This window comes from Crotalus tigris, unplaced genomic scaffold (assembly GCF_016545835.1).
Source record: "Crotalus tigris isolate CLP2741 ecotype Arizona unplaced genomic scaffold, ASM1654583v1 scf7180000018371.15429387391:27106975, whole genome shotgun sequence".
Lineage (NCBI taxonomy): Eukaryota > Metazoa > Chordata > Lepidosauria > Squamata > Viperidae > Crotalus > Crotalus tigris.
Window position 1 is genome coordinate 3,144,857 of NW_024096970.1, and position 20,451 is coordinate 3,165,307.

Consider the following 20,451-nt stretch of genomic DNA (forward strand, 5'->3'; position numbering starts at 1 on the left):
CTATTTGAATGTCTTTCAGGTTTGTTCTTTTAGCAAATTTATATTTTTGTTGTGATTATAATATGTACTTGTCTCCCCCTTCTGGAAAGGAATGTGGCATTACAATTAAAGATTTAAAAATAAAAGTTGTTAACAACTGGTATGTTGAAAAGTAGCATGTTAACAAGATTAGCCATCCCTACCCCACTCCCTAAATCTAGGATGGATCAAGTAAGGGAATCCATATCATTAGGGCATCAAGTGTCTTATAATGTATACTGGAGGGCAATGCGTAGCAGTGATGTCAGGAGAAAAAAATTACAATCGCTACATTGCTAATGGAAAAGATGTCACGAGGAGGAGATCATCCGGAAAGGATCTGAAATATATGTGTCCAATTTAGCCCTTTATATTTATTTCTTTTTTCTTTCCTATTTCCTGCCTTTCATTTTCTTTACTTACTGTCTAATTCTCTCTCTTTTTTTCTTTTGCATAAAGCTTCTGACCTGAAAGGGAGTAGCATAATGGGTTGGGCTTGCATATATCTCTTAACATCTTTCCAAATTGGAGAAACAGATTTTTTTAAAAAAATCTAGCCATTATTGCTTGGTACAAAGTCCCTCCAAATGTACGGGAACATGTGCAGAAGGCTAGCAGAGGGTTAGAACTGTCTGTTGCTTCCTAGAAAAGTTACATTCTGTGGCAAATTGAGGTTTATATTTCACAGTATAATATGGGAAAGGATCTTGAAATAAAGTAGCTGAAACAAAACCCTGACATGAAAGAATAGTAAAAAGAACCCTGTTAGATCAGATTTTGGGAAAAGTCCATTGAGTCTTCAAGATACAGTATGAACTCCACGGTGGCCAGCCAGATACCCACAATGCAAGGCACCAAGCAAGGAGATGAGTGAGTACAGTTACAGCATGTTTTATAACAATTCTAAATGTTCTGAGGTTTCCTGGATTTATTATGGCCCTTGACCCTTTTGATTCTCCTTTCCTGCACTTGTAGCCTACATAGCTTTTAGAGGGACAATGTTCAACATTGTGGAGAATCTACTATAGTAGGTGTGATGCAGTAAAGGTTATATTTTTTAAAAAAAAAATTCCTAATATTTAGGAAAATGATATCCAGGAAAAAAGTGCTTTATTTTAGCTTAAGTAAAGGCACATAAAGAGAAATGTTTCATATTAAGCACATGCTATGCAGAATCCAAGTCCTTTTATGTGCCTTTTTTATATAGACTCTTTAATCTGCCAAGTGCTCCACCCAAAAGACACTTAATGTGGCTATAGTCCTCCCAAATATTTTTGAGAATTTCTTTTTTATGTCAGATGAGGGGAAATAACAGATTAGTGTTTTGTGGTTTCACTTTACAAAAACCTTTTTTTAGCTCTTAATGTCAGAACCTGAATATATCCTTTTTTATTCTTTATTGAGAAAATATGCTATTAAAAAGAATCTTTTCTTCTAACTCAAACTCCTGGCTTCAGAGAATCTAGTGAATGGTTGGTAAGAGAGTTCCAGTTCTCTATTTATCATACCCTTCTTGATACTTTAAAGCAGTGGTTCTCAACCTGTGGGTCGGGACCCCATTTGGGGTCAAATGACCATTTCACGGGGGTCACCAAACCCTGCTGTCTGCCATTTTTTTCCCTTTTCCCTAGCTGTCCTACTCCCTCTTATTGGTGGCCACACCCACTTGGGGGTCACCACAACATGGGGAACTGTATTATGGGGTCACGGCATTAGAAAGGTTGAGAACCACTGCTTTAAAGGAACAAATAAAGATCAACAAGTCAGGACTCATTAACGTGGCAAAAACTGTAAATTCAAGTTGTTCCTGTTACATGTGAGGTAAAAATCATCTCTTGCCTAAAGAAATGTACCCAGGATTATGATTCATTACCACATAGTAACAAAAATAATTATTTCCACATACATATAGCCTAATGTTCTCCCCACTCCAAATTTCTTAGCAACATGCCAGTGTTGCTTAATGATGACTTGAATCACAGCAGCACCTATGGCTGATCTTAAAAACATATGCAGTGTTTGTCAAACAAGGCTAATAGTTAAATTGTGAGACCGTTAATAAAAAAATAAACAGGGCTGTAGAGTGGAATGGAAAGAAAAACTTGAAGACCACAGCAAATCATTTCCCTCCTGCTTCCAGAAAAAAAACCGTAAGTGTACCTTTGTGGATATCAGGAATCAAATTTGACTTGAGGGAAATTTCATCTTTTGGGCTGTTCCAGGCTTTAGATACAATAAATAATTTACTGCTCAAACTATATTGGAAAACATTTTGTTGGCAGAACTGTTTTCAAAAGGAAATTACTTTCATATTATAGTTCGATATTATGAATGTGGTGAGCTGAAAAAGCAAAACATTATCTCTGTGTGTGACAAATCTTTCTGTATAATACTTGAATGTTATATAATTATAATGTTGTGGATGACAACTATTATATTACACTCTAAGCTTTAAACTCCAAACTTAATAAGCCAACAGTTGCTTTTTTTTAATAAAACATTTTCACATGCAGAATGTTTTCAAATTTTATTTGCAACTACTGCAATTACAAAGAGAAATATCCATGTAAGTTTGCATTGAAAGTGACAATCTATTTCATAAACAGGGTCACAAATTAAGGAGGTCATTTGTCCTTTGGGTGGTTTCTGTTATATGAAAAATCTTCCTGTGTGACCATTTTTTTGTCAAGGGTTTTACAGTATTTTAGTTTTATAGTTCTTTAACATTTAATTATAAAAATCTTTCTACATGATTGACATCTGAATGTATTTCTACAGTTTCTAACCACATCAATAATTATATTTATTACATGGGAAGAAACAGTAGAATTTATTGCAAGATTTTGCTTCTTCACAGAAAACATGTGATCTATATTTAATCAAAAACAACTGTTTTGGGAATATAGTTCACATTAATATCCTCAGTAGAGAGGAAAAATGAACTATTACAATGTAAACTTTTATCAAATTTACTCCAGCTTATTTTGAATTGTTCTGAATAAATACAAAAAAAAACCATTTTCTTAATGTGTCAGTGTGTCTGATTTAAAAGGCTTCTGACAAAATAAAGTAGATTGAAAGCCAAGAATTATAGATTTGATATCTTTATATTTAGAAAAGGATATTGCCACTGCTTGATATAATATATGGTCCCCAAACTCTTAATATACATACAGGTTTATAAAAAGAAATACTGTATGATTTGCTAGATAGTAGGTGCTTAGACATATTTTTAACCATTGAGAAATATAGATTTATAACCTGCATGAGAATTAGGGGCAAGAACTCCCCTCCACTAAAAGTAGATTTAAGTCTCAAAAAATAAGCCTATGGGTGTGACAATATGGAATGTTGGGTTAAGATACCAAGTCCAAAGCAAACAAAATAGACAGAAAGCTGTAAGCAATCTTAGCTCAATGTTCTTAACATCACTGCAAAAGGTCTTGCAGATTTTCCTAAGGTAGAAACTCAAGTGGATGTTAATTTCAACAGAACTTGTAAAACAAATTGCCTAATATGAAATGTTGGTTTAATGATTGCTTCTATTTAATAACAGTATCTGTTACTATACTGGACCAAAAGTTGATCAAACAAGGTAGCCCACACTTCTGGACATTTAGAATAAAAAAGCTTTTATTTTCAGTTGGAATAAATGCATCCTATACTTAAAGGCTGTGAAGAGCCTTAAGAATCTCCCAGGTTATACCAACTGACTGACAGACCTCCACTGGGAAATTACATGAAGTATTCATCATTGGTAAAAAGAAACTTGAAAAAATCTTCAGTTCATCTGCACTGCTTTTATCTTTTCCCAGGTCACGTTGGTAGAGATATCTTGTGCCACACAGTTCGTTCGTCCTACTATTTAGTTATCCTCTTCTTCTTCCTCTTCTTCTTCCTCAAAACTGTCTTCAAAACCTTCGCTGTCTTCCTGGTCTTCATCTCCCTCTATTGCTGCATCCCACTGTGGATGGTTTTCTGGCACAGGTTTTGCTTCATGAACTTCCAGCTGTAGAGAGTTCAAGTGATTGAAGAAGGGACGGAGGCAGGAAGGGGGGGGGGAATATAATTTAAATGTTATCATTGGGGGGAAGTTATTAAAGTTTCTGCTACATAATATTACACATTAACTGAAGAGCACTCGAAGGTTAGGAGTAAACTGCAAAGTATTTTGCACATGTAATAAGTAGTTAAGCGAGTTGTTCCCCTTCTTCTGCAAGATTCCATATTAATCATTTTTTAAAAAATCAGGCATAGCTTGTGTATTTACGGGTCAAAATACCCAGAAAATTTGTTTTGCCCCTCCAGAAGTGGGTACTTATTTCTCTTAAGCAGAGCTGCTCAAAGTCACAAGTACCAAAATGTTTAAAATGGCTGTTCTCGGACAAGAAGCCTTAAAAGATTTAGCTACAGGTACTCCTACCCTTACAGCCACAATGGGGACTAGAATTTCCATGGTTAAGCAAGGCGGTTATTGAGTGAATCACACTTTGTTTTGTGACCTTTTTGCCAGGGATATTAAATGAACCACTGCAGCTATCAAGTGGATCACACAGCCGTTAAGCCGCAGTGTTTCTCAACCTTGACAATTTTAAGGCATGTGGACCTCAACTCCCAGAATTCCACAGCCAGCATTGCTGGCTGTGGAATTCTGGGAGTTGAAGTCCACATGCCTTAAAATTGTCAAGGTTGAGAAACACTGCATTAAGGGAATCTGGCTTCCCCCAGGGATTCTGCTTATTGGAAGTCCCTTGGGAAGGCGACCACGTGACTGCAACTGATATAAATGTGCTCTAATTTTGATCCCATGACCCTAGGGATGCCGCAATGGTCATAAGTGTGAGGACCAGTCATAAATATGAGGACCAGTCATAAATCACTTTTTCCAGTGCCACTGAGCTTCAAACAGTCATTAATGATTGTATGTTGAAGAATACATGTATTTTATCTGATTTCAACCACCTTTATTATAAAACATGAGTTCAGTGCTATGTGTGCGCCCACCCTGCAGATGACTTACATTGCTGATATTATATTGCTGATCCCTGCTTCACAAATTAAGATTTTTCAGTCCCAGCTCTTAGGGTTTGAGCTTAACATCCGTTAAGGAACCCATTGTACCCAACGGGTATTTTGCTACAGAAACGCGAAGTAAACACCAGTTTCTGGCCAACAAACACTGTAAATCATGCTCAAGTGACTGCAGGACTCCACAAACAAGACTGAACAGCAGGTTGCCAAGCACCCAAAATGCAATCAGGTGATCACAGGATAGGGGAGGGTTAGAACATCAAAAGTGAGTCATGCGTAGCTTTGAGAAGGTTCATTGTAACTTCAAATTGTTATTAAGCGACTAATCATAAATTGGGGACTACCTATACAGGACAACTTTTAGTACAAGAAATACAAGTCAGTTGTATAGTATGCAGCAATATAAGTACTGAACTTGTAGAATCCTCCCCAATCCCCAAACCCATCTATTAGAGAAACCTACCTTTAATGGTTTAATCTGATCCAGGCCCATGTAGGAATCCGATCTTAAATAAACGGTATATTGGTAGTTTCCAGGTTTACCTGGTGCAGGAAATTTTAGTTCTACCTGGAAACACATGTAATCACTCAGCTCAGGTTATAAAAGTAGAACAATGACTTCAGTAAAACAGACAGCATACAACTTTAGAAACTGCTAGGCTTTACTGTTGCTCCTTCTAGTGCTGAATTGTTTATATTAGAGAGCTACGTACTGTGGCTTAACAAATCCACTTTCCGAAATTTAGTAAGAACTGAGGAAAAATTTTGTTATGGCCAAAAAGAAAAAGTTTGAAAAAAATGTATTGACAGATACAGATCACGTGGAATCTGTTGTGACTGGAGAACAATTATAAAGATGTAGCACATTTGAATATCAAATGTGCTACATCTGTATAATTGTTCTCCAGTCACAACAGATTCCACGTGATCTGTCAGTATAAAATACCTCATTTCTCAGTTTAACTCAGTCTCACTTTAACATTACAAAGGTTAAATTAGCCTTTTCTTATGCAGCAATTAAAGCCTGCAGAAGGAAAAAGGTCTTCCTTAGAATGAGTCTCTGATTTCTCTGTCAGTACTGGGAAGAAGACAGGTTCCAAGGAAGGATTACTGCAAGATAGCAGTCTAAGCTGAATGAGGAGCTATGAATCAGGCAGGGTCTAGGAAAAACAAAGGCTGAGACAATAATTGAGATCCAGAGAATGAATAGGAGTGAGATGGGGATGACAGACCATACAACACACAGCTCCATATTGCCTACTTTTATCAGCGAAAAAGAGCAAAACCAACCATCCCAGTTTTTAAGAATCAGGAATAAATGCAATACTTCACCTCTTCTTGGTCTTTTAATGTACACACATGATATGGCATTGATATTAGTGTTTGTTCCTTCCTATCTGCTATATATAGCCACCACCACTCCTGTTTTTCCTGTTAAGGAGAGGGAAGAAAGAGATAACATCGGAGATCACAATCCTGATCTGATTTTCATCAACAAAACCTGTTAACTGGAGTTTTAGAATAAAAACTGTAAGTTGGCTCATTCCAAGAGAAAGAGTCAAATTAGGTTCTGTTAACTTTACTCCATCTCACAGAAAGCAAGCTTTGGTCAAGGAATCAAATATTTCTTCTTAGACAATTTTTAGGAACACATTACTACTCTGGCAGTGGCAAGATCAGTAAACATGGAAGCACGTAAGCATTGGGATATGCCCATGGTATCATCCAGTTCAAACCTCTGCCTAATTCAGGACTCTTATTGTGGAATACCGAATACATTTAAAAAAAATAAATTAAAACTTGGTGTCACAAGTTCCGACTAATGAAGCACTTCAAAGAACTTTCAGGCATGTTTCCTAAAGTCTTTATTTGCAGCTACAGTTTTGCCGGTCACCATGATAGACTGGTTGATGCCAGAATCTGAACTTCCTGTCGCTGGCATCAAGCTTTCCTTGCTCAACCCCTCCCTTCTCATGCAGTCACAGGTCACATTATCCAATTAGTGAGAAGGTCAAAAGTTTACTTCCTCTTTCTTTCCCGGGCTTTTTCCCCCCGCCCAGTCTAAGCTAAGTATTAACCCAATAAATGCCAGACAGTTTTGCATATTGTCAAAGCAAGAATATACAGTATTTGCAGCATTGACACTTGGAATGAAGGTGAAGATAATTGCCAGGCTTGAACCACATTCTGGACCGGAAGATAGTGCCTGACATTCAAACTAAGATGTGACAATGTTAAGAAATGAAAATGTAATGCAATATTTTCTCATAAGAGCCCTAGTTGTTTCTATTTTGTCTGAAGCAAAACTCAAGAGGGCACAATCAACTTCCAATAGTCAACAAAGTACCGTATATGCCGGCGTACAAGGCGACCCGGCGTATAAGACGACCCCCGTCTTTGCCGAGTCGCATTCTTAGAACGTCGTCTTATACGCCGGAAACTACCAGTATTTCCGGCATATAAGACGACTCGGCGTATAAGACGACCCCCGTCTTTGGCGCCGATTTTAACGCTTGTGGAAGTCGCCTTATACGCCGGCATATACGGTAGGTTAAATAAAATTATTCATGATTTTTGCAAAAATGCCTAACATGGTTCCAGGTTTCAGATAAAAGTAAACATGTGACCCATATGTAGGTACAGACTGCATGACAACAAAATAAAACTTCTTTTGGTGAAGGTACAGATTGCATTACAGAAAATAAAACTTTGAACACCAAAGTATATGCTTGGTCAAGCTGGACCTGGAACTGTCAAGCGGGCAATGTTCTTTTTAGAAGAGAAGGGCGCTAAATGGGGTCATGCTAGGCAGCCAATATGCACATGTGACGGGCTGAATACAGATATTCCTCAACGTACGACAACTGAGCCCAAATTTTCTGTTGCTAAATGAGACATTTGTTAAATGAGTTTTGCCCCATTTTATAACCTTCCTTGCCACAGTTGTTAAGTGAATCACTGCAGTTGTTAAATTAGTAACATGACTATTAAGTGAATACGGCTTCCCCATTGACTGCTTGTCAGAAGGTTGCAAAAGGTGATCATATTGACCCCGGGACATGGCAACCGTCATAAATACGAGTCAGTTGCCAAGTGTCTGAATGTTGATCACGTCATCATGGGGATGCTGCAATGATTGTGTGTAAAATGGTCGTAAGCCCCTTTTTTCAGTGCTGTTGTAACTTCAGATGGTCACTAAATGAATTGTTGTTAAGTCGAGAATTACCTGTACTAGAACAATCTTTATTATTTTAATGACCGTTTAAACAAAAATTCATCTAATGTTTATCTAAATATTGAATGTAAAAGGAAGATGCAAGAAATCGGAAATCCAGCCTCATTAATTCACAATGTGAATGGTCTACCAGCCACTCCACACAGTCTATTCACTGTGACTTTATAACTATAAAGAAACCAGGAAGATTCAGAGAATACATCTACAATGGCAGGACCATATAGCCTGCTTTAAAGCAGGTTTATGCAATCATTGTTTCTTAACAATTAGCTATAAACCTAGGTTCACATTTTATAACAAATTCCTCCCTTCATATTTAGATTCTTATGAAAACAGAGGAACAAAAATAGATGAACTATGTGGATTTTTTTTTTTTACATTAGCTCATAATAAGAAACTGGGGCATATTGTTAAAACCTAGTTTAATATTCTGCCAAAAACACAAAATGGAACACTAAAAAAAATGACAAAGAAACATTAAATGATGGCAAACTTGACAGATTAGAGCTGCTTCTTCAATCTTAATAAAACTATACTGGGCTTGCTCCCTAATGAATATGGCAGTTCATAAAAGACTGTAACTGTGCATAAGAACAGCCACAGGTTTTGAGTAACTCCAAGCGCTCAAAATCTACCTTACTTTTCTGAAGATATATTGAGAAATTAAATGTTTAAGGCCCAAACAAAAACTGTTCAGAAATTCTGCATTCACTTTATAACTTGTCAAAATGTGAATATTTTCATCTCAAGCTTGTTTAGCTATCTTTTTGCTGACCTCGGGAAAGTAGAGACTGTAAACAGGATGAGTTATTTTTGACTTGGTTTCCAAGAGAGCCCGTTCTTTTCGCTGTATACTCTGTTGTAATTCTTGCCATTCCTAGTAGAAAAAGAAAAGTATGGTTTATTTGTGTCTTCCTTAAGAAAATGACTTTTCTGCAGTTTGAGAAGAGTATGTAAATTAAAATAGGAATGCAATGTATTTGTATCGTAATAATTTTGAATGGAAAAGAACTACCAATTTTAAATGCATTTTACTAATTTCACTGTATGAATAAAAACATTTGGATGGTTTACTCTATTTGGACAGCGACACATTACATGGAAACAGGAAGCTCATATACTTTACAAAGACTTTCCGATTCTATGTTTTACCTAATTTTATTAATTACAAAATAGTATCTCTCCCTTCACCCCACTGAATGGACTGATGAGAGTGTGATGGACTGATGCTTGTGCAGGGAGTTGGACTAGATGACCTCCAACTATTCTATGTTCTATGTGTGTTATCATAGAAAAGGCTTTGGGTTAGATCAAATGACCATCATGGTATTTCTCCAACAGGTAACAAAAAGAAATCTTACAGCTTCGTCATCCTTGCTTTGCTTTTCATCTGCTTCTCTGTCAGAGTCTCGGTCACTGCCATCATCTTTCTCACTTAATGATTCCCGATTAGTGTCATCTTCTTCAGATTCACTTCCTTTATCAGAAACATCGTAATCATCATCCTTGACAATTTCCTAAATTTAAAAAGGGTAACTTTTTTTACATTCCGACATGTTCACAGCACTACACTTACGCAGGTAGCAAATTGTAGCCAATGTTGACTGAACTTATAAAAGTTACGCAGGATCAAACCTGATTAGTCCTAGGACGCAAATACAAACAACAACCGAGAAGGCAGCAGTGTCAAACTACTTCCATGTTCTTTTCCTAGCAACAATACAGCTGTGTCCATGTAATCATTGAGAGTTGAACTTGAATCAAAGGATCCTTTGCCTTTGACTATTACCGTAAATGCCGGCGTATAAGACGACTTCCGCGAGCGCTGAAATCGGCGCCAAAGACGGGGGTCGTCTTATACGCCGAGTCGTCTTATACGCCGGAAATACTGGTAGTTTCCGGCGTATAAGACGACGTTCTAGGAATGCGGCCCAGCTATAAAGACGGGGGTCGTCTTATATGCCGGGTCGCCTAATACGCCGGCATATACGGTAGATTATTTCAGTTCATGAATATGTAGTCTTTACTAGCTTCCTCCTTAGCTTACTTTGGATAATCTCCTATTGCAGTGGTGGCGATCCTATGGCACGAGTGCCAGAGTCAGCACTTGGAGCCCTCTCTGTGGGCACACATGCCATTGCCCCAGCCTTGCCTGCCCCCATGACCCCCTCCTCTCCAGAAGCCCCCCTGAAGGAGAGTCACCCTCAAGGGTGGCCCACATGGAGCAGCGCAGCCAAGGACATGGCAGCCAGGCAGCGTAGACAAGACTCTGCCCTTACACCTCATCATGCAGTTGATGCTGCAGGGCGCAGGCAGATGATGTGGCTGCCATAGCGCTGCTGGGCTGCCTGGGCGATCTGCAGTGGACCCTGGAGGCGTTGAGTGGTCCTGTGTGCAGATGTGACGGGAGATGGGGGGGCAAAGCAGGGGTGGGGCAGGGGGTGGAGTGGGGGTGGGGCCAGTTTTGGGCACTCGATCTCTAAAAGGTTCACCATCACTGTCCTATTGTGAAATTTAAGAGATTCTCTATTTTTGAAAAAAATAAAGGCATGCTACCAAATAAGACTGCACTTAAAACAGGAAGGAGGATATGATACAGTCCTCTGTAAAATGACAAAAAGAACCTCTTCCCTTCATTACTCATCAGGATTTCATAATGCTCAGCTACTGTATTCCACAGGCTTCAGTTAAGCAGTATGGAATTTGCTGTATAAGTTCTAAATAAAAGTGTTGGGTCTCATAGAAATCAAATTATTTTGCAGCTTACAATCCCCCACATAATTTTGCTTGGTAGAAATCTCCATTTTTCATTAAACTATAAACCCTGGTCCACAAGTTTCTCTGAAATGTAAGTACTTCAACAAGCCTGAAAACAAAATCCCAATTCATTTTGACTGATACATACACTCCCAGCAACCCCATTAGCTTGTTTTTGTTTCAACTGCTTTGTTTGTAGCACAGGAGCAGGAGCTGGCTTTTTTTTCACAAGTTTTTTCTTCTTTGATTTGGAAGTCTTCTTTGCTCCTTTATTCTTCTGCTGCCATCCTTTATTCTTCCCTTTATTAAGGTCTCCTTGCTGCAAAGTCAGTAACATTTAAAGTGGTTACTTCAGTCCTTGAGCCACCCCAGTGCTTTAAGTATCAGAACAGAAATTGATAGACTTGTTAATAACAGGCATTTGTGGAGAAAAGCAGCTGACTAAGGCACCGCTAATATCTATGGGCATCTCTACAGGGAACAGCTGGCTCTACAGAAGAGTATTACACCAACAAAGCCCCACCTGGCTATCATTTCATGTATTTTTAACATATGTCTACAACTGTCTTCTCAACAAAAGCTGCTGAATACTATACGCAAAATTTATGTTCTAAATCAGGGGTCCCCAACCAGTTGGTGGCCTGTAAGGAACTGGGCCGCACAGCTTGAGGTGAGCGAAACTAAAACCATCCCCCCACCTTGGGTCAGTGGAAAAATTATCTTCCATGAAACTGGTCCCTGGTGCCAAAAGGGTGGGGAACATTGTTATAAACACAGAAATCAGATTAAATTAGCCTCCTAAATGGTTTTACCCTCCAAGGATTAAAATAATCATAAAGTACTTGGCAATCTTGCAATTTAGCAACAGGACTCATTCAAAGAGGAAACCTCAATGGTTACTAAATAAACTTCATGGAATTACAACACAACCGTCCACACCTATTTATTTTGAACTTACGCCATCCTCTGCAGGTTGTTCTTCAGCTGAACAGGTGGACTGTTCCTTCTCAAACACTTCCTGAATAAAGGGAGAAATAAATTACTTTAGTCTCTTCTGTATCAACAGGAGAAACTGATCAATTAAACATTAATAATGAACAGAAAGTGAAACATTGGTTTGCATTTCTCAAGATGAAGAATCCAGTTATTAATATAGGGCAATTTCAATCAGTCTAATCATTAGTGGAAAGACTTTGGGCTCCTGAGATATTTTTAAATTTAACTGTAAATAACCATTGAAAGCAAATATGTACATGGAAGAATTAAGGAACAGAAAGTGCATATGGATTGGATTAAGAGTTGGTTTGAAATGCCAGAACTACATTTGCAGTTGTGTATGGAGAGTCTCAGTCATCCGGGTCATAGTTGTCTCAAAGGTGTCTTTTGGAAAAGCACTTTTGAGACATATATTTGCAGTTCTTTTTACAAATTTATTTATTAATTTTTTATGCTGCCCATCTCACTTATATGACAACTCTGGGCAGCAAACATTTCTTTCTTCTTTTTTCTTTCGCCTAATTTAAAATGAAGGGTTTTTCATTGTCACTGTTGTAAAGGAACTGCAAGGAAATCGGACAGGTAGATCTATTGTAGATCACCTAGAGATCTACTTTTTGACCATATGTAAAGATGAATGAATGTTACATCTCCCAGTTGATAAACGCATATCTGTAACCTGTGCTATTAACAAAATAATAAAGACAGAAAAATTAGTTTATTTAAAAAAATCAAGAAGCATATCCTTCTCTTGGTAACTGCATTTCCAAAAAGGCATTAACAGTATCCACTTCCACAAAGTGAAAAGTGAATGTAAAATCTTTTGTTCTAATGCCAAGCAAAAAATATTTCAGAGATCTGAGTTCTCAGGGAGAGAGAAAAGACTGTATAGCTCATTTTAATCATGACAAGTTTCTTTACCTAGCACTGAATTAGCTATTTAGCACAAGTACTTGTGATTTTTCTTGAATACCAAAGATCTCTCCCCATCCCAAATCAGCTTTGATAACAGAAGAGCTGCATTTGTGCCCTTCGAACTACGGCATCTTGATTATCAAAGCATAGTCCATGGTTCCATAAAAATTGACCCAGAAATACTTAAGTAGACGGGGAAGGGGGAACTTTTAAGAACAGCTAAGGACTAAATTATTAAGTGCTTCCCAAACTATTTGCTGGAAACCTGATTCCAGGATAACTCTATCTGGAAGGAACAAGTTAGGCTCACAAGCATCATTAGATTCTGTTTCACATTTTAGCAGAATTAGATGGTATTTGGGGCCCTAGTTATCTCTATATGGCATAATATATTTGTCTCTTATAATCATTTATATCAGTGGTTCTCAACCATTTTTTTCTGGTGACCCTGGTCATAAGGACGTGCCGCGCATGCGCGGTGGCACACATGCGCGGCGGCGTCCCCACGCACGGCGCGGTGCGCATGCACGGTGCCGCCAGCTGACAAAAAAAATGGCGGATCGCGTTGTTTGGCGACCCCCGTGAAATGGTCGTTCGACCCCAAATGGGGTCGCGACCCACAGGTTGAGAACCGCTGATTTATATATTACCAATTCTTGTCCATGGAAACAAAGCTTCAGACTGGGCACAAATCAGATTGAGCTGTTTTCTGAGTCATAAAACTGGGATCCAGAACAAATCTTGCAGTCAGTCAGTATGTCTAATTTGAAGCAGAGGGCATGCTTAGAAGTCTCCCTTCATATACCACACAAAAAAGCCAAAAGTGGGGATTTTGGCATGAACTGAGGTCTTAGAGAATTCCACAACCTTGTGCAGTTTGCTTCTTGATGCATTCAGGGATATGATCCGATAGAGCATAAATAAACCCAAGAACAGTGTGTACCAATATGAATACTTACTGCCATTGTCTGTCTTGTCAAGGTGACCAAAACTGTGACTAGCGATCCTACAGTGATGTTATTACTGTCTTCATCATCCAAAACTGAAATAAAGGTTCCCCAATTATATAGCTTTCTTGTGAATAGGTTTTACTCAACTTTTAAATGCATGACTCAAAAAAGCTAATTTTTTGCAGCTTGAGCTCTCATCTGGATTTTATCCAACCACCTCATTTAATGATAAAACTCAAAGGACCTTAAAGATACATCACAAGCAGCTGCAGATTGAAGGACAAAGGAAGAATGCCAGAGTATATAAGAATATAAGAGGCTTTTGATAGCTGCTCAAAGACAAATTTGTATATATATTCAATTTCTGCTTCAAAAACTCTGCACAGAATCCTCTTTTTAAAAAGTTAAAAATGCATACTTTTGAATAAAGGTGTGTAAAATGTTCCAAATCTGGACTATATCAAATTTGAACCATCTCTGTTTTCAGTCTTGAAATAGTCTGCTTTGCACTCAAAACAGTTTTGCATTCAAAATGTGGTATTTCATACTTTGAATTCAAATTGTTATGTGCACTCCTATTTTGGAACTAAAGAACTTTAGACAGCTTGACGTATAATACAAAATAACTAAGGAATCTAAAACTGTATTTTTAGTGCCGTATCTCCCTGGCATCATCTGATGACTGCCAAATGTGCAGGACTATTGCATTGATTATACCTGCTATATAAATTGGCATCAGATAAAGCAACATATCTGAAGGGAAACAGGTTGGGAGAAGCTGTTCTGAATAATGGTCTATGTTACAAATGAAGAATAAAATAAGGCAAAGATAACCCATCAAATCACATAAATAGAAATTTAGAAAATCAAACCATTTCTTTAAAAACAATCCTTTAAAAAGTAATATTAAGAGCTTCAATTAAGCATAGGTAAACAGGTTTAATGGATTAAGGAAAAGAAAGCTATTTAGACAAAATGTTCCTTTTTTTAAATTATCAAATTTCCTCACAGGAACTCTTTAACAAGTAAGAGGGACTATTTCCTTACATGATACTGCACAACATCTACAGCTTCATATGTACTTAGGTTTAAAAATGAATTGAATGACTACTACCCATTTAGATCAATCAAATCTATTTTAATGGGTACATTAAAAACATCAAATAAAATTTGATGTGTTAATTCTGGGAAAGGTGAAAAAGATGCAGGATCAAAACAGGAGTATGCATGCATGTGTGCATGCCTATACATGCAGTGAATTACTACAAATGCAATATTATGTATGATTAATTCATAACCTATCAGCCTGGAATTAATCCAGTCTATTGCCAAAAGCAATTCAGGCAACAGGTTGTTTACACACCAGCTAGCCTAAACTGAATATGGGCTATGTCAAAATTTGTCAAGCTTTATGTGAGAAACACTTAATAGTAAGCTGTGGTTTTCCATCACAGCTGGGGTATGCACAGTATTTCATTCTAAATCGTTAGAATATGAAATTTCACAACATTCTCATTTCAAATATAAAACTATTGTCTTAGTATCCTTCGCATTCTAAAATGATTCAAGCTTGAAAGCCATCGGCTAAGAAGTATTTCATACTGAGAATAGCTTTTTCAAGCTTGAAACCTGAAGTAGAAGCTTGGAGTAGCCTGTTCGATGGCCAGAGTGGTTTCATATTTGCAAATAGGTCATTTTGAGAAATTCCAACCTTGAAACATTTTTCACAGCCCTTGTCCAGACTTATACATGTTAACCTGTCAACATGGAAGCTTATTATGTCCTCTTTATTTGAACCTCAAATCTAAGACAGCCAGTGCAGGGGATTTCAAAATTCCTAAGCAATTAACAGTGTAAATTCACTATTATTATTAAATATGTGGCATTAATTTGACAGTAAGAATCCTGATCAACTCACTAAGAAAACACATATTACTTACCCTGGGGTTTTATATCCATGGTGATATGTGGAAAACTGCCAAGGACAGCCATAACGTCTTCATATTTTTCATCTTCAAGAAAGTGTAGTAAATTGTGACGATCTGAGGCTTTCAAACTCACCAAGTCTTGGATAGATTTAATTTTATACTGTTTTTATTAAACAAAACAAAACATACATTTCTAAGTATTAGATATGAATTATCAAGAATGTTGAGTTGTATCAAACTTTAAGTTTGCTTTTACTTTATTACAAAAAGATTGCAAAATATGTTGAATCTCTATATATCAGGCATGTCAAACTCATGTCACGTGATGTCGCACAACATATTGCGACTTTTTCCCCATTGCCAGCAATGGGGTGGATGCGGTTTCGATGTGACGCATTGGCCCACGAGCCGGCAGTTTAACATGCCTGCTATATGTGATTCTCTGGAAATGGAGTAATGTTTAATTAATTAAATATAAAGATTAACTGGATAATCTTTGAGAAAGGAGACAGGAAAGTGGGAAATGAATATTGCTTCCTTTTTCCTATCCACCCTCTCCTAGTCAACTCAATAACTAGCCTCAAATTATCAAATTTCAATCTACTTTATATTTCACTGCCTCTCTCTGTCTCTCTCACACACAGACAGACACACACAGAGAGACAGAGAGAGATATAATTGCATTTCAGGCACTTGTCAACTGCTTGCATTTATGATCTGTTGCAACATCCTAGAGGCAGATGACAATTTGTGACATTTTTTGCCATTTTCCAGCAGAAAACGGCAAAAACTGCCCATTGCCCATATGGTGGATTCATTTAACAACCAAATGGTTCACCAAACCACTTGATTTTACAACCACAGTGATGAATCAAGTCATAAAATCAAGTCTGGTCACGTGGTACCACTTGTTGCGTGGTACCGCAACAACTTGCAACTAAAACTCTGGGCTCCACTATGGTCTTAAATTGAGAACTACCTGCAGCTGTTTGCTTTTCAGGGACTTGGAACAACAGCTTTTGTAGACTTTTTCTTGTTTTATTACTTTGAAATATAACACTTCGGGACAAATTTTTCTATGAATTGTTCTACTCATTTATTAGATTTTTTATCCTGACGTTTTATTTTATAAGTAACTCAAGGCAGCAAATAAAAATAATCTTTCTACTTTCCCCATAACAAAAACCTTGTGAAATGGACTGTGCTGAGGGTGAGTGACTGGCCCATGGTCACCCAGCTGGCATTCATGCACAAGGTGGGACTAGAACTCATACTCTCCTAGTTCCCAGGCCAGTTCCATAAACATTACACCAAACAATTAAGTGTCTCAAAGAACAAACATTTTCCAGAATGTGGTCAGATCAAGTGAGTTCTAAAATGCTACAGATTATCTCAGTGTCTTCTACCTTTTTATGATTAGACACCCTTCTGAGATTATCTTCTTCAATATGTGGGAGTTGAAGGAGTGGAGACTTAAACTGCTGAAGCCCCTGGACAATCATCTGAGAAAGTTTCATGCAGTTTTCCAAAGAAGCCAATGAGGGAGCACGAAATTCTCTTTCTGAGGGAAAAACATAGGGAAATATTTATACTCAATTGCCAGTATTAACACACAGTACAGGTAATCCTCAAATCACAATGGTAATTGGTACCAAAATTTCCATAACTATGCAATGCGGTCAAAGCACAATGCCATGTGACCACACTGCTTGCAGTTAAGCAAGGATTGTTCTTCGTTAAGCCATCACCTCCTTGCAATTTCCTGCCAACTACCACCAGCCAAAATCAGTGGAGAAGCTGGCAAAAAATTGCAAATCCCAGGCAATTTACAAACAGGTCAGCGGTGTGTGTGTGTGTGTGTGTGTGTGTGCGTGCGTGCGTGGGGGGGGGCTGCTGCCAAGTAGAATGTAAAAGTAGCCAGGAAGAGTGTGCAAATGGCCAGGGAGGGACAGCATGAGTGCAGTGGGACCTAGAGGAGGGTGTATGGTTGGCCTGGAGGTGCAGCACAAATGCAAGGTTCAGGGAGAGTGTGTGAGAATGTGTGGGTACCTGATATGGTGTTAATTGCAGAAAGCTGGGGGAGGCTTACCCAAGCAACTTGTGACTGTGCTTGCAAGGAAGCAGTGGGGAAGATCATCTATCACAGTGATGGCAACCTTTTAGAGACCGAATGCCCCAAAACCGCCCCCTGCCCCCACTCCGCCTCCCGCCTGTCTGCTCTGCCCCCACCCACTCCCTGTTCCGCCCACCCGCAGAGCCATGCACCGCCTCCATAGCCCACCGCAGATCGCCCAGGCAGCCATACAGCACGACAGCCACACCCTCCACCCACACCCCGCAGCATCATCTACATGCTATGAGGCACAAGGGCGGAGTCTTGTCCCTGCTGCCTGGCTATGTCCTTGGCTGCGCTGTTCCATGCGGGCCGCGCCTGGGGGCGACTCTCCTCCAGGGGGGCTGCTGGTAAGGAAGGAGCTGCAGGGGGAGGCGAGGCTGGGGTGATGGTGCGTGTGCCCACAGAGAGGGCTCCAAGTGCCACCTCTGGCATGCGTGCCATAGGTTCACCACCACTGGCCTATCACAATCACATGATGACACAACTATCGTGAAGTGCAAGCCAGTCGCCAAGCACCCACATCAGGATCAAGCGACTGCAGGAGTGCCGGGACTGCCATAATTTCAAAGACTAGCCGTAACCATCACTCATTCAGCATCATTGTAACGTCAAAGGGTTGCTGAACGATTTGTCATTCACTGAGGACTACCTGTTCATTCACCCCGGAACTGTAGTACTAGGTACTTCAGTGAAAATGGAACATGGACTCGGAGAAGGAATAACCTTAAAAATACCATCAGGTCTCTTGGTCTAGTTTAAGGATGCCTTGATGTAATTTAATTTCAGCTATTTAAAGAAAGTTAAAATAAATACAGGTAGTCCTCGACTTGTGACCACAACTGAGCCCAAAAGTTTTCACTGCTAAGCTAGGGTGAAGTGAAATTAAGTGAATTTTACCTCGCTTTGCTATCTTTGTTGCCATCACTGTTAAGTGAACATTGCAGCTGTTAATAATAATACGACTGTTAAGTGGATCTGTCTTCCCCATTGATTTTGCTGGTCAGAAGGACGCATGAAGGTGACCACATGAGCCTGCGACCTTGCGACCATCATAAATACCGACCAGTTGCCCAGTATCTGAATTTTGATCATGTGACCATATGGAGATGCTGCAAGGCTTGGGTGAAAAACGGTCATCAGTCACTTTTTACAGTGTAGCTTTGCCGTAACTTCCAACAGTCACTAAATGAATGGTTGTAAATTGAGGACTGCCTGTACAATGTTACTCCTCCTTTACAGGTTACTTGTTTCCACAGAAAGGTTATAGCAGGGGTAGGCAACCTTGGCTCTTTTATGACTCGTGGACTTCAACTCCCAGAATTCCTGAGCCAGCATGGCTGGCTCAGGAATTCTGGGAGTTGAAGTCCACGAGTCATAAAAGAGCCAAGGTTGCCTACCCCTGGATTATAGGGTTTTAAATATTACTAGACAACCCATGACCCCTTGGGCCGTCCTTTCAGAGATATTTCCTTACCACAATTCTCAATGCCTTCAACAATGTAGTATCTCCAATGGAAGAGCCGGGATACATTCAGAAATGTTTCTGCCTTTAAAATAGCCCATGTTGAGCTGTATAGCACAGTTGAACATCAGCACAGGGAATGTTTTATGACAGTTTGTATTATGTCATAAAACACTTTATAATTTTTAAGTCACACAAATGTTTTATAAAATTTGCCCAATTTCAACGCCATGGGAGTAACGGGTCCGAGATTTGGGACACATTCTGTAAATTAAGCCATTTATTTGAAACGTTTTGCCCTATAGTGAACTGTTTCATCCAGTTAAAACTTACCGGAAAGAATGTTTCAGTAGCATATAAATAGCTTTCACAAATATATCATAGGACTTACCTTCACGGCTACGTGCCATGAGTATTAATTGGCAGATTACGTTTACAATTTCTTGAAGCAAGGAAGGGCACTTTTTTAAGATAAACTGTTGATCTACAAAAAAGGAAAACAATTGAACAATTCTTTGCATAAGGTGAACGCTATACGTGATTATAGTGTTTCCTTTCCTATTATATAGCTACCAAAAGACCTGTCAAATGCATTAGATAAGCTCCAAATGGCATCATACAAGCAAGCTTCTGTTTGTGAAAAAGGTCGTCCCATCTTCTCTTCCCCTTCATATACCTAACTCCACACTACCTCAAAATCTGCTCTGAAGGGTTGTTCAATCCTCTAGGGCAGGCTTTTCAACTGGTGGTATGCGTACCACCTGTGGTACTTTGCCACATGGCAGGTGGTAGCAGGGGAGGGGAAGGAGCCAAAGCAACCCACGTCTGAGGGAGAGGCAGCTGCAGCTGCAGGACTGTCTGGGCTCAGCAGAAGCCCCAGGAGCTGGCAGGGCTCCAGCTGATTGGCTCCAGCTGATTGGTGCTTCCGAAAGCAGCTCAGAGCTGGAGGTGAACTGAAGAAAAGGGGGGGAGGAGAGGAGAGGCTGTAAAAGGAGGTGGTTTGGGTGGCAAAGAGGAAAAAAAGACAACAGGGAAAGGTTTAA

General features: G+C 39.1%; 1 protein-coding gene across 2 annotated transcripts in view; it reads right to left on the reverse strand.

The window, feature by feature from the left end:
* Positions 1 to 2,530: 2,530 nt before the first annotated feature.
* The window catches only part of SEC63 (SEC63 homolog, protein translocation regulator), a 46,896-nt gene continuing 28,975 nt past the window's right edge, over positions 2,531 to 20,451 (reverse strand). For both annotated transcript variants that reach the window (XM_039351138.1, XM_039351139.1), the window contains 11 exons: positions 19,800 to 19,892; positions 17,237 to 17,391; positions 15,843 to 15,990; positions 13,912 to 13,994; positions 12,000 to 12,059; positions 11,190 to 11,360; positions 9,646 to 9,801; positions 9,060 to 9,161; positions 6,382 to 6,480; positions 5,513 to 5,617; positions 2,531 to 4,027 (listed from right to left, as the gene is read on the reverse strand). In XM_039351138.1, coding sequence (XP_039207072.1) covers positions 3,884 to 4,027; positions 5,513 to 5,617; positions 6,382 to 6,480; positions 9,060 to 9,161; positions 9,646 to 9,801; positions 11,190 to 11,360; positions 12,000 to 12,059; positions 13,912 to 13,994; positions 15,843 to 15,990; positions 17,237 to 17,391; positions 19,800 to 19,892 — 1,316 coding nt within the window. In that variant the 3' untranslated portion in view covers positions 2,531 to 3,883. The remainder of the gene's footprint in view (positions 4,028 to 5,512; positions 5,618 to 6,381; positions 6,481 to 9,059; positions 9,162 to 9,645; positions 9,802 to 11,189; positions 11,361 to 11,999; positions 12,060 to 13,911; positions 13,995 to 15,842; positions 15,991 to 17,236; positions 17,392 to 19,799; positions 19,893 to 20,451) is intronic.